Raw genomic sequence first — 14,309 nt, 5'->3', positions numbered from 1 at the left:
TTAATCTGATGCTCAGAGCAGTGGGTTTCAACTCTCTTTTCTTTGGTTCTAGTTGAATTATCTAATGCTTTTTTTTTTCAATTCTTTGGCCATGATAACCATAGGCTTCCAGGTAATTTCTAGGTTTCTTTGTTTCCAGTTGAGTTTTGTTTTGTTTGTTTTTTGGCCATGATAGCTATAATTTTTAAGTTTGTTTGTTTTGTTTATTTTATGGCCATGATAGTTATAGTTCTTAAGCTTAATATAGACACAAAACAAAAATGAAAGTAACCAAATAGATTTAAAAACTACAATACATTACATCTAAGACTTTTGTGATCCATAATGTAGTTACATGTCTTTCACATTAATCAAATTATCAAAATTTGGTCGAAGTTTGGAACCAACTAATGTGGTGCATCCAATCTTGCTCCATAATCTTTTAATATTTCTTTTAATTAAATATTTGTAAAATGAATATTTGAAAGGAAAAACCGTATCTTATGGAAATATTAAAATACATAAATATTTCCAATATTATGTTGTAATATTTGAAAATATTAATTTTATGTAATTTTATTATCATACCATGTAAAAAAATTCATTAAATCTAATATTAATATTAAAATTATTATTATTAAATTTAACATTAATATATTATAATATTAATAGATTTAATAAATTTTTATTAATAATTTAGAAAACATTTGCTTTTAGAGAGATTTGATATTTTTTGGAAGTGTATGATAGATGTAGAATTAAATGGATCTAAACTGATTAATACTGATTCATTCTTATTTATTTTCTAAAAATTTACTCCAAAATTTCTATTTCCATTTCATGCAATGGGTCAGGTCTGTGTTCTATTATGGAAAAATTTGCATACAAGTACATGCTGACTTATATAGAAAGATATTATCACCAGGTTAAATCTAAAAGCCAAAAAGACAACAATCCGGAGGCTGGAGGCTTTTTTTGGATTGAATGGGCTAAGGCGTTCCAAACTTTTCAAGGCTGTATTTTTCCCAAATCCACATTACCTGTCCAAGCTTAAGCCTAAACCGCTAAAATAATCCCAGCTGACTTATATGGAAAGATATTATCACCAGGGTAAATATAAAATCCAAAAGGACAACAATCCAGAAGTTTTTTTTTTTTTGATTGAATGGTTTAAGGCGTTACAAACTTTTCAAGTCTGTATTTTTCGAAATCCACATTACCTGTCAAAGCTTAAGCCTAAACCGCTAAAATAATCCCAGCCCGAACCAAACTCGTAATGCATGTGAAGTAAAGTAATCCCAGCCCGATTCAAACTCGTAGTGCACGTGAAGCATGTATTTTTCCAAATTCACTTTTCCTCCTAAAAGTAATAGCCTAAACCGCTAAAATAATCCCACCTGCCACTAAAGTCTAGCGAAATTTCAGCGAAATGCTATGAAATTTAGCCCACGTAGATAGGTGATCTCTTTTACTTAAAAAATACGCTTTCAATTAAGCCGCCAAAATATCCACATTTTCCACTTTTTTTTTTTTAAGAGCGCACGGTAATCAACTACTTGGGGAATCTCTCATTTTTCTTACCCTAGGTTGGAACCAAAATAAGACATTTTAACGTTCTTACCCTAGGTTGGAACCAAAATAAGACATCTTAACATAACATTAGTATGCATTAATACTTACAATTTGGTTGACATTTGGGATAAACAAAATCAAGTGGTTCACCTTTCCTTTGAAAACTCAAAGAAATACTCTTTATTGGAGTAGTCTAACTAGGCTGAGGAATTGTCTGAACTGTCAAAACTGGTTGGAATCTAGGTAAAAAAAATTCAAAAAATCCTGTAAAAGTAGTGTTTGAATGGTGTTTTTGATGGTGGAAATGGTTTCAGCACCATCAAAAACGTCTAAAACACCCAAAATTTTGAAATTTAACAAGTTATTTAGATTTACAAAAATCCTTGCTGGATTTTCTCTAAATGTGACTGGAATTTCCATAACTTTCCAAGCGACTCCTCCACCTTGTTAGACTGGGTGCTCTTAATTTAAGTAAACTGTCAAATTATCCATAATTTTCAGCGCAGAGATTTATCATTAATAACTCATTTGCTTGACACAAGTTGAACTTTAAATATTTAAGCGTGGCCAGCAAATTAATAAACATTCACTCAAAATTTGCATAATTTACTTCAATGTTTTTAAAGGTTTCATCAAATTTGCTATACCAGTAAATTCCAGCCAAACGCTGTTATATTAGGCCCATAGAGAGGCAAGGTATCCGATTTTTTCCAAATACGCCTCAACCGTCAAATTGTCCAAATTTTCCGGCCCGATTTTATAATAGCCACGACCCGGATAAGCACTCATGTTGTTAGAGCAGGACACAGATAAATTAAATGTATGCAAGCAAATTAATATACATAGGTTCCATATTTCCACCATGTTGCCAAAGTTACTGTGCCCATCTAACCTAAAAGATTAACGTTGTATCTTTCACAAAATTAGAGTAAGTTACCCTGATCATGAAGTTCTATTTTCTTGCCTGATTAAAGCAAAAGACGCGTTATCCAGTCAACTCAGGTTGCTTGCCATCCATTTTTACAATAGAAACAAAAAGTCAGTCAGGAGGGAAAACGCAATAAATGTGTGCACGACTCCCGGAATTAAATATGTTTTTTCGTAGCAGTAACTCTGCCTTTGGACTCAGCCAAAACTGTATCAATCAAGGGCATCAATCCAAATTGTGATCTCTATAAACTGCATCAATGAAGGGCATCAATCCAAATACACGGTGTTTATCCAACTGATGACATCGACGGATGGGATGCCACGTCGACATTGTCTCGCAGGTCATCGAATTATATTTTCTGGGCCGCTGTCACGCTGCATTATACTCCGTTACGACACAACTCACGGACAGTTCGGAGTAATTTCCTGAAGCTTTAAAATACACACTGTTTACCCTGCGGATCGGCTCATTATGATCTTCTCTGTGAATTTCGTGGTACTATCTGAGAGCATTAATTAATTATGGCTCTTTTCAAAATTAGTTTCGACGACTTTTCGATCTCTCCGCAATTAGCCGCATACAATATCTTCTCTTCACACCTATTTTCACGACTTTTCGGTGCCCTTGTACTCATCGGCAACACCATCACGACGTCGACATGAGCAAAAATAAAACAAAAAAATATAGAATGTATTTAACAGATAAACCCGAAACACTGAATAAACATTATACAAATTCTTAGATTTTCTTTTAGGAAAAAGTCTCTTAATAGTATTCAATGGAGTCACTTAATGAATCAGATGTAATCGTAGAGTGAGTAATGAAGTGAGATTTAACCAATATGTTGTAGTTACCTTATCATATACTAGTTAAATAATATTCTAATTACATTATAAAACCTCCCAAAATTCATAATGTTGGGGATTTTTAATGGGAAAATCCCAAAAACAAAAATTCAAACACACAGAGGCAATGCTCTGTTTCCTTTGTTCCAGGATCTTTTGTGCACAGGGAAGCTTTTAAAAAAAATTACTGAGGAACAGAGTATTTCACCACCATAAAAACTTTTCTATTCATTAAAACAAAATCACTGATACATATTTCATCCTCTTTTACTAAGAGGGATTCACCACAAAAAAATACATTCAACAAAACAAAACATTTACTCTGTCTCCACATGAAAATTTACTGAGCTGGGTTTACTGCTGTCCCTTTTACATTCACTGCTGTGAAATACACTTTACTGCTGTAATAAAAATTTACATATGCATACAAATATTATATGTTGCTCACCCGACACATGAAGTTCATGCTCTCTTCATTACATAATGCACTGCTGTGCAAAAAAAACACAATAGTCTTTCGCTCCTTTTCAGTTTTACGATGCCCCCAAAAAACATTACAACCCATGAGCATATTTCTTTTGGCTCGTTCATTTGTTTTAACTCGTGTCTGTGTTCTTTTTACATGCCATTACAAAAATGGTCAACACATAAAAAAATATAAAAACATTACTAAGTACTTCGTATGCCATACTTAACATCCATATGCGCCCATACCTCCAATACAAAAAAAACATTAAAATTTAAAACTTCCATCTACTTTCTACGGGCATATTAAATTCATTAATTATTTTACCCCGGTCAACCAAAACTTTACTCCACGCAATGTCTTAATGTTGGTTTGTATGCAGCTTCGGACATCAATGGACGAGAATGCTGGAGACAATCGAACGGTGGACAGAGATATCGGAAGGTCGTTTTCTGCAGAGCTTTATGTCCCGAGAATGTCAGACATGGTGACGTAAGGGGACAGCCACGCGTCAACTCCAAATTTTCTCGGGCTCAAATATACAGAAAGTCCCTTTACCGGAAAGTGGCCCGAGAACTCTCCGGCGGGTTTGGTGAACAGTTTCTGGCGGTTTTGGGTGAGAACGTACGGCTGCGCAGTTGGAATTACGACTTCAACACTCCCCTTTAATTTCAACTGCTGGGCATTCGGTCATACCCAGACACTTCCTCAAAAATTCAAAGCTTTTCTGATCCAATGGCTTTGTCAAGATGTCTGCAACCTGTTCTTGAGTCCTGCAATGTTCTAGGACAATTTCTCCATTGTTCACCAATTCTCTAATGTAGTGAAACCTTGTATCAATGTGTTTCGTTCTCTTATGAAACACTGAATTCTTTGACAATGCAATAGCTGAGCTATTGTCACAAAAAATCACTGTCTCTTTTGCCTGCTCTTGGCCTAAGCTTCTCAACATTCTTCTCATCCACACTCCTTGACATGCTGCTGCTGTAGCTGCCACATATTCAGCCTCTGCTGTAGACAATGCTACAATGGACTGCTTCTTAGAAGCCCATGAAATGGCTCCTGAACCCATATGAAAAACATAACCGGAAGTGCTTTTCCGATCATCTACACTTCCAGCCCAATCACTATCAGTGTATCCAACCAAATCTGAATGTTCTGAGACACTATATAATATGCCAAACATTTTGGTACCTTTGACATACCTTAAAATTCTTTTTGCTGCCTGCCAATGTGCCTCCTTTGGCCTCTCCATGAATCTGGAAATTAAACTAACAGCATACATAATGTCAAGCCTAGTAGCTATTAAATACATAAGGCTGCCAACAATACTCTTGTACAAACTAGGATCAAAATCCTTGTTGCTGTCCTCTCTGCTGAGTTTTAATCCCATTACTGTGGGAGTGATCGCTGCCTTGCATTCTTGCATATTAAATCTGCTCAATACTTGATTTATGTATCTTGCTTATGAAATAAAAATTCCTTTTTCATTTTGATCTACTTCTATGCCTAAGAAGTATCTCAAGAAACCCATGTCAATCATTTCAAATTCCTCTTTCATGACTGATTTAAAATTTTCAATGAGCTGATCATCATTACCTGTGAAAATCACATCATCAACATATAAGACAACAATCAAAATTTTACCATCCTTTTCTTTGATGTAGACGGTGGGTTCTCCTTCACACTTGTCGAATTCATTATCTAATAGATATGAATCTATCCTGCTGTACCATGCTCTTGGCGCTTGCTTCAGCCCATAAAGAGCTTTCTTCAATTTGCACACTTTGTGCTCTTCACCTTTCTTCTCATAACCGAGAGGCTGTTCAATGTACACCTCTTCCTTTAACACTCCATTTAGGAATGCTGACTTCACATCCATTTGGTAGACTTTCCATTTGTTTTGAGCTGCTATGGACAACACTGCTCTCACGGTTTCCATTCTTGCAACCGGTGCGAAAGTCTCCTCATAATCTCTCCCATACTGCTGCTTGTACCCTTTGACAACCAGCCTTGCCTTGTGCCTTTCTATCTTGCCTTCAGCATTGCTCTTGGTCTTATAGACCCATTTCACTCCAATGACTTCTTTTCCTTTTGGTAGCTCTACCAAATCCCATGTTTTGTTTCTCTCTATGGCATTCATCTCCTCATCCATAGCTTCTATCCATTTCTTATCTTTAATTGCATCTTCGAAATAAATAGGATCATCAACATGACAATACAAGGCAAATAAGGAATTCATTCCTTCATCATAAATGTCACTTAGATTTCTAAATTTATTACCTCTTTCACTTGGTGTGCAAGTGCTTGAAGATGCACTTGAATTTCCTCCTTGTGGTGTGCTTGGAGAAGCACTCTCATTTATCCTCAATGGTGTCCCTTACTGTCCTTGTGTTGGTGCTGCTGTTTGGGGATGTATTTCAGCCACCTCCTCTTCATCTTCATCATGAGACAAACAGTTTTTAACATTCACTGTTTTCTCTATGCTTCCATCCCAAACTTCCTCTTCAATGAATTGAATATCTCTGCTGACAAAAAACTTCTTGGTGGATGGGATATACAACCTGTAGGCTTTGGATTCCTCACTGTATCCAATGAAGAGACATTTCTCCCCTTTGCTGTCCAACTTCCTCCTTAGCTGATCTGGTATGTGTGCATAGGCCACACATCCAAAAACTCTCATGTGGGTGACTCCTTGCTTTCTCTCACTCCATGCTTCTTCTGGCACCTTGTTCATCAATGCTTTTGTAGGACACCTGTTCAAAATATACACTGCACAATTTACAGCTTCAGCCCAATAGTCATTTGGCAAATGCTTTGCCTTTAGCATGCTCCTCGCCATGTCCATGATGGTCATGTTCTTCCTTTCAGCAACTCCATTTTGCTGTGGGGTGTACCTTGCTGTAAACTGTTTGTGAATTCCATTTTCTCTGCAAAATCTTAGGAATTCCTTGGAGATATACTCACCTCCTCTACCAGTTCTCAAAACTTTAATATGCAGCCCGCTTTGGTTTTCCGCAAATGCTTTGAAGTTTTGGAATTTCTCAAACACTTCACTTTTGTTTTTAAGGAAATATATCCAAGTCTTTCTTGTAAAGTCATCAATGAATGTTAGGAAATATTGGTTGCTTGCTAATGATGGAGCTTGCATCGGTCCACATAAGTCTGAGTGAATGATCTCTAAGGGTGCCTTTGCCCTTATGCTCTTCCCTGATGGAAAACTTTCTCTATGTTGTTTTCCCAAAATGCAACCTTCACATAGGCTGTCCGGTTTCTCTATCAATGGTAATCCTCTTACCATTCCTTTCCTACTCAATAAATTTAGACCTCCAAAATTGAGATGTCCAAATCTCAAGTGCCACAACCAATTCTCATCTTTTGGCACGCTTTGGAAAGCCTCTTGGGTGACTGCTGCAATTACATTCTTGTTTTTCAAATCTGCCCTGATTCTAAGAGGGAACATCCTGTTCCTTGTCATTCTTACTTCAACAATGCATCTTTTGCTGGGTGCTATATCCATGATGGTGCATACATCATTTTTAAAGAAAACATTGTACCCCTTATGGACAAGTTGTCCAATACTCAAGAGGTTACATCTCATTCCGGGGACATAGTATACATCTGCTATGGTTTTCTTTTCTCCTTGCTTTGTAAATATTTTTACCTCCCCTTTTCCCATAACAGAGATTTTGTTATCAGTTCCTAGTGTGACTTCTGATTTCACATTTTTATCTAGGGCAGAAAAGAAGGCTATGTTCCCTGTCATATGGTTGCTGCACCCTGAGTCTAAAAACCATATGTCCTCACTGTTTGTTTCAGCCATGTTACATGCTAACAACACATTATTTTGGCTGATGTTTTCTCTAGTAACATTTGCATTTTGTCTACTACTCATATCATGCTGCTTCTTCCTACATTCACTGGCATAATGCCCATATTTTTTACAGTAATAACATTGGACATTGGATTTTTCATACCTTTGTCCTTGAGCATGATGTTGTCCTCCTTGTTGGCTGCTGCCTTGGCCTTGGTTCTGATTTGGATTGCTGCCTCTTCCTTGTGCATTTGCTGGGCTGTTCCTTCCACCTCTGTTCTGGCTTCTGCCTCTTCCTCTTTTGTTTCCTCTGCCTTGACCTCTTCCTCTTCCAAAAGACATCTGGGTCTTGAAGGCTTGCTCTAGAGATGAGTTTTCATTCCTACTCAACCTCTGCTCATGTGTTATCAGTGATGCATGAAGCTCATCAACTGAAAAGTTTGAGAGATCCTTTGTCTCTTCAATGGTGGTGACAATTGCATCAAACTTTGAGGGTAAGACCCTCAATATTTTCTCCATAATCCTCCTATCTTCAAGGGTTTCTCCATGAGTTCTTATCTGTGTGACCAAACCAATTACATGTGTGAAGAATGAGTCAATTTTGTCTGACTCCTTCATGCACAGATTCTCAAAATCCTTCCTCAGCAATTGTAGTTTTGCTGTCTTCACTCTCTCCATGCCTTGATAGGCTGTCTTGAGAGTTTGCCATGCTTCATTTGCTGTCTTAGCTGTTGCTAACCTTGGAAACACACTCTGGTCTACTGCTAGATACAACAACACACGGGCTTTTGAATCTTTCTTCCTATTGCTCTTCAGCAGATCTCTCTCTGCTGGAGTTAATCTATTAAACTCAGTTTCATCTGCTGGTTCTTCAAAACCATCTTCAACTATTTCCCATAAATCTTGAGAGGTGAATAAAGCTCTCATGGTTATTGACCAGTAGTCATAGTTCTTCCCATTAAACTGTGGGAGCTGGGTGTTAAACATACCCATACCAGTGCTTGTGCTGGCCATTCCTTGCATTCTGATCTATGCCTCTAAATCCTTGACTGTGTGTTTAAAACAACTGACTGCTTCTTCAACAAAACAAAAAAAACTTTTGAGATACCTGAATCCTTTGCCTGAGACTTTACTTTGCTGGAGAAGATCTACTGCTGCAACAAAGACTCCTCCCTTCAGCGTCTTTGTCACCTTCAAAGAGCCTAAGCCTGCTCTGATACCACTGTTGGGGATTTTTAATGGGAAAATCCCAAAAAAAAAAATTCAAACACACAGAGGCAATGCTCTGTTTCCTTTGTTCCAGGATCTTTTGTGCACAGGGAAGCTTTTAAAAAAAATTACTGAGGAACTGAGTATTTCACCACCATAAAAACTTTTCTATTCATTAAAACAAAATCACTGATACATATTTCATCCTCTTTTACTAAGAGGGATTCACCACAAAAAAATACATTCAACAAAACAAAACATTTACTCTGTCTCCACATGAAAATTTACTAAGCTGGGTTTACTGCTGTAAATCCCTTTTACATTCACTGCTGTGAAAAACACTTTACTGCTGTAATAAAAATTTACATATGCATACAAATATTATATGTTGCTCACCCGACACATGAAGTTCATGCTCTCTTCATTACATAATGCACTACTGTGTAAAAAAACACAATAGTCTTTCGCTACTCTTCAGTTTTACGATGCCCCCACAAAACATTACAACCCATGAGCATATTTCTTTTGGCCCGTTCATTTGTTTTAACTCGTGTCTGTGTTCTTTTTACATGCCATTACAAAAATGGTCAACGCATAAAAAAATATAAAAACATTACAAAGTACTTCGTATGCCATACTTAACATTCATATGCGCCCATACCTTCAATACAAAAAAAACATTAAAATTTAAAACTTCCATCTACTTTCTACGGGCATATTAAATTCATTAATTATTTTACCGCGGTCAACCAAAACTTTACTCCACGCAATGTTTTAATGTTGGTTTGTATGCAGCTTCGGACAATCAACGAACGAGAATGCTGGAGACAATCGAACGGCGGACAGAGATATCGGAAGGTCGTTTTCTGCAGAGCTTTATGTCCCGAGAATGTCAGACATGGTGACGTAAGGGGACAGCCACGCGTCAACTCCAAATTTTCTCGGGCTCAAATATACGGAAAGTCCCTTTACCGGAAAGTGGCCCGAGAACTCTCTGGCGGGTTTGGTGAACGGTTTCTCGCGGTTTTGGGTGAGAACGTACGGCTGCGCAGTTGGAATTACGACTTCAACACATAATCCCTTCTCTCTCCATAAATGTTTGACGAAATTACCCCTCATCATTCACTTATCCATCCATTAATGCTTATTTAACTTATACCGATACTGTTCGCTCTTTAATATACACTGTAAACTACACTGACAACCACGTTGATTGTTTTCCTCGGCATCATTTTACATTCATTTCATCAGTGCCTTCTGTGCTCTCTCTCGCCGTCTTCGTTTCCTTTTGATCCTATTCATTCCCATTCCTAAGAAGCGATGGCTATGGAGTCAGTATCAGCAACATACCACGTTTTTATAAATCACAGGGGTCCTGATGTCAAAAAGACTCTGGCCAGCCTCATCTACCATCGTCTCACCACTTGTCATGGCCTCCGCGTTTTTCTCGATCAAAAGGAACTCCACACTGGAGATGCTCTCTCCCCTGCAATTCTCGGAGCCATTGAGAGTGCGTCAGTACATATTGCCATTTTCAGCAAGTGCTATGCTGAATCGCGTTGGTGTTTGGATGAATTGTGTTGGATCTTGAGATGCAACAGGAAGATCATTCCTGTGTTCTATGACGTTGAGCCCACAGACCTTCGTTACATTGACAGCGAGAGGGGATGTTATAGGAAAACCTTTGAAGAACACCAACTGAAAGGCAGAGTCGGCATGGAAGACATTGAGAAATGGAAGACGGCCCTCAACAAAGCCTCAGAGATTTCTGGCCTTCTCTTCAAAACTAATGAAAGGTGAATACATTCTTCATGAGGAATCTTGGATTTCTCGAAGTCGTTTCTTCCTTCCTTCCAGTAATTCTGATTATTATGACTGCATGTACGTGTTTGTTGTTTTGCAGTGACCATGGTGAGGTTTTGGAGGAGATTGTCAGAGCTGTGTTAAAAGGGGTAAAGTGGGAACCACTGGAAGTGGGTAAATACTTAGTTGGACTCGATCTAGCCGTGAAGGAAATAGATGATGAAATCAAGAAACAGAGGGAGTTAAATGGCACAGCGATTGTGGGGATTGTAGGAATGGCTGGAATAGGCAAGTCAACTCTGGTTACATATCTCTACAACCTGAAACGTTCGGATTTTAGTAGATCTTGTTTTTTGTCCAACGTCAGGAAAAAGGATTTATCATCTTTGCAGCGGAAGCTCCTTCGGGATCTGCTAGGCAGTGATTTCCATGTTGAAGACACTAGACATGGAAAAGGTATTCTTCGCGATCGTCTCCGAGGACTCCAAGTTCTGATTGTTTTGGATGACGTGGATCATATCGAGCAAATAAGTAGTCTACTACTGACTGATGTTATGGGATCACGTAGTTTAATTTTGATCACGTCTCGTGATCAAGATTTACTCAGGCGCTCTTCTCATGAGAAAGTTGTAGTGTATGATGTAAAGCCATTGAAGAAAAAACATGCCCACGAGCTTTTCTGCTGGCATGCATTCGACCAATGTGAACCAGATGAAGGAATGGAATGTTTGGTTGAGGGGGTTTTGAAAATTTGTGGTGGGCTGCCCTTATCCTTACAAGTATTAGGCGGACAGTTTCGTGGCCACTGCCAAGAAGAATATTGGAAGCCGCAGTTGGAAAAGCTCTCGAGAAGACTGCCAGACGATATATTGGACACTTTAAAAGTGAGTTACGAGGCTCTGAATAGTGAAGAGAAGGAGATATTTTTAGATCTGGGTTGCTTCTTCCTCGGAGAGGAAAAAGAACTCGCAGTTCGTGTATTTGAGGGATTAGGTTACAAATATATATGTGACTGCCTTGAAAAGCTCCGTCAAAAATGCCTTACGGAGTATCAGTATGACGTTCAATCCGATACTTGTGAAAAGGAAAAGGTAAGAATTATTTCTCAATTTTATATTGGTCTTTATGCATGCGAAGAGAGTAATCCTGATGGACTCTTCTTAAACGCCCTACCTGTTTTCGCTTGCCTCACATTCAGATTGACGTATGGCACGATCCAGACGGTAACTACGATTATCTCTACCTACCAGAGACACAGAAAATTACGATGCATGAGCATATTATGTTGGAATGTTAATTCCAACTGCAGGCAGCAGGCGGACGTGGGCAGCCGACTCAGCAGCCGTACCAACGCCCAAACCGCTGCACCCAAAACCGCAAGAACGAAACCACCCGGTCTCCCCGCACCGCCATTCGCAAATGGCTGTACCCGCAGAGGAGGCCCCGACACAATCAGGAGGTGCCACGCGTCCACTGTACAACACCAAATCCGCCCTCTCCTCGGACGCTAAAGATCGTTCTGTTTGCGCGAGGTTGGCGAGCGAATTGCGTTGGATCGGGTCAGGAGGCTCGGATCTGCGCGAAGCTGCGCGGACTTTAACAACCGGGCCCGACGAATGAGTTGGCGACACGTGGCACAGAAGTGACGTCAGCCGACCCCGCCTGCGTCAAAATGATTTTTTTTTGTGTCGTTTTGTGGTTGACCGCCGTGGAGGAAACGACATGGTTTTAATGCTTCTACGTAGAATTAGGTGGCGGATTTTAATGTGGTAATGGGCATACGTCCCATATGTTATTTTTTATATATATGTTTTTACGTAAAATTTGGTGAGGCCATTTAATATGGTTATGGGCCATATTTTTTTATATGTTTTTATATATGGCTATGTAAGCCCGTGTGTGGCAATTGTTATGGAGTTTTTTTTATGTGTAGTAGTGGCTGCGCGTGTGGTATTTTTTTTGGTGTGCATTGAGGCTGCACACAGTATGCGCAAGAGAAAACAAGGAAAATATGTATTGAGCCTGCGCGCTGGAGTTTTAATGTAGAACAGGGCATTGAACGCACAACAGTGCAAGAAGTGAAATAGAACACGGAAATGTATTGTGATATGTGTTTGCGCACAATGTATGTGTGTGTTTTTTTTGTATGTGTGTTGTAATGGTTTATGCTGCGTGCAGTGGTGTAGGCAATTTGTGTGCCATATGTTGAACGCACAGCAGTGCTAGATATAAAAAAAAACAGGGATGTAATGTTTTGTTTTGCCATTGTAAAACATAGGAGCAACAAGAAATTGTTGTTGTAATACCCACAACAGTGGAAGACCAGAAATGAGGAGACAGAGTTTCTCCAGTGAATCCCTTTCTGTGTAGAGGATGAAATGTGTATCTCAGTTTTGTTTTTAAGCAATAGAAATGTTTTTATGGCTGTGTAATGGACTGTTATGAGTCATTTTGTTTTTAATAGCTTCGCTGTGCAAAGGTCCTGGAATAAAAGAAACAGAGCATTGGCTCTGTGATGTTTATTTTGATTGGTTTTGGTATTTTCCCATCAAAAATACCCAACAGTGGTATCGGAGCTAGTCCAGGCTCTTTGGTGGTGACAGAGCTGGTTCAGGCTCTTTAAAAGTGTCAAAGAAGCTGAAGGAAAGACTTTTGTTGCAGCAGAAAATGCTTCTCCAGCAGTGTGAAGATTCAGCAAAACGATTCAGGTATTTCTCAGATTTTTGTGTATAGTTGCTGAAGACAGTCAGGTGTTTTAAAAACACAGTCAAGTATTTGAAGTATAGTTAAGAATGGCAAGGTCAAAAAAGAAACTCTCCAAATCCCCGAAGGTTGTGTCTCCCTCTTCTATTAAAATAGAAGAAAATCTATTTGAAAGCATTCTATTTGAGGCTTCAAAGTTTAATGGAAATTTTGATATGTGGGAAATAAAAATGAGGGCTGTCTTACAGTCTCAAGGGATTGAAGTCTGGGAGTCAGTGATTGATGATAGCAAGATGGATAAAGAATCCATGGAGTATGATGCACAAGCAGCAAAGACTATTTTGAATGGATTCCCTAATTCTGTAAAGAGGAATCTAGGAAAATACACATCAGCAAAGGATATCTGGGACAGACTGCATGACCTTCATGCAAAGGGAGCACTGACCATGACCATCAGTGGAAAAGAAAATTCTGAACCCATCATAGAAGCTGAAAATGAGAAGCTTGACCTCATCAAGGTTCAAGTAAGAGAAAGGGATGAAGAGCTGGCCAAGCTTAAGAAGGAACTTGATGAATGCAAGAGGAAGCATCATGAAGAAGTCATATCCATGACCAATCAGCTGAATGAAGCAAAGAAGCAGGAAGACGCCTTGTCAAGTCAACTTGAACAAAGGCACAAAAGAGTGAACAAGCTTGTGGAAGAGATTGGACAGTACAAGGTAGAGGTCTCCTCCCTTAAGTCCGAACTACAAGAAGCCAGGAAGCAGGCATAAGGAGCTGAAAAGAAAATGAAGAGCAGTGAAGCAAAAGATGAAGAAATCTCCAAAATGAAGACAGATATTATCTCCTTCAAAATAGTAGCAGTTGAAGCTACTCGTAGCAAGGAAGAAACTGAGGGTCAACTAGCAAAGAAGAATAATGAGTGTGAAAGATTGGAAGAAGAGATTGTTCTCCTCAAGCAGAAGGTTGAAGGGATGAACAAGATCA

At 38.8% G+C, this 14,309-nt stretch overlaps 1 protein-coding gene across 1 annotated transcript in view; it reads left to right on the top strand.

Annotated features, from left to right (window-relative positions):
* The first annotated feature begins 10,136 nt into the window (after positions 1–10,136).
* The window catches only part of LOC149244573 (uncharacterized), a 57,559-nt gene continuing 53,386 nt past the window's right edge, over positions 10,137–14,309 (top strand). The window contains exons 1-3 of the mRNA XM_089371591.1: positions 10,137–10,612; positions 10,720–11,842; positions 11,929–12,078. Of these exons, the coding sequence (XP_089227717.1) occupies positions 10,137–10,612; positions 10,720–11,842; positions 11,929–12,078 (1,749 nt within the window). The remainder of the gene's footprint in view (positions 10,613–10,719; positions 11,843–11,928; positions 12,079–14,309) is intronic.

Source organism: Pinus tabuliformis, chromosome 8, assembly GCF_031772625.1.
Source record: "Pinus tabuliformis cultivar Carrire ecotype Pingquan chromosome 8, CPIR1, whole genome shotgun sequence".
In the NCBI taxonomy this organism is placed as follows: Eukaryota; Viridiplantae; Streptophyta; class Pinopsida; order Pinales; family Pinaceae; genus Pinus; species Pinus tabuliformis.
The sequence above is the reverse complement of the archived record's forward strand: the minus strand, read 5'-3'. Positions and strand labels throughout refer to the sequence as shown.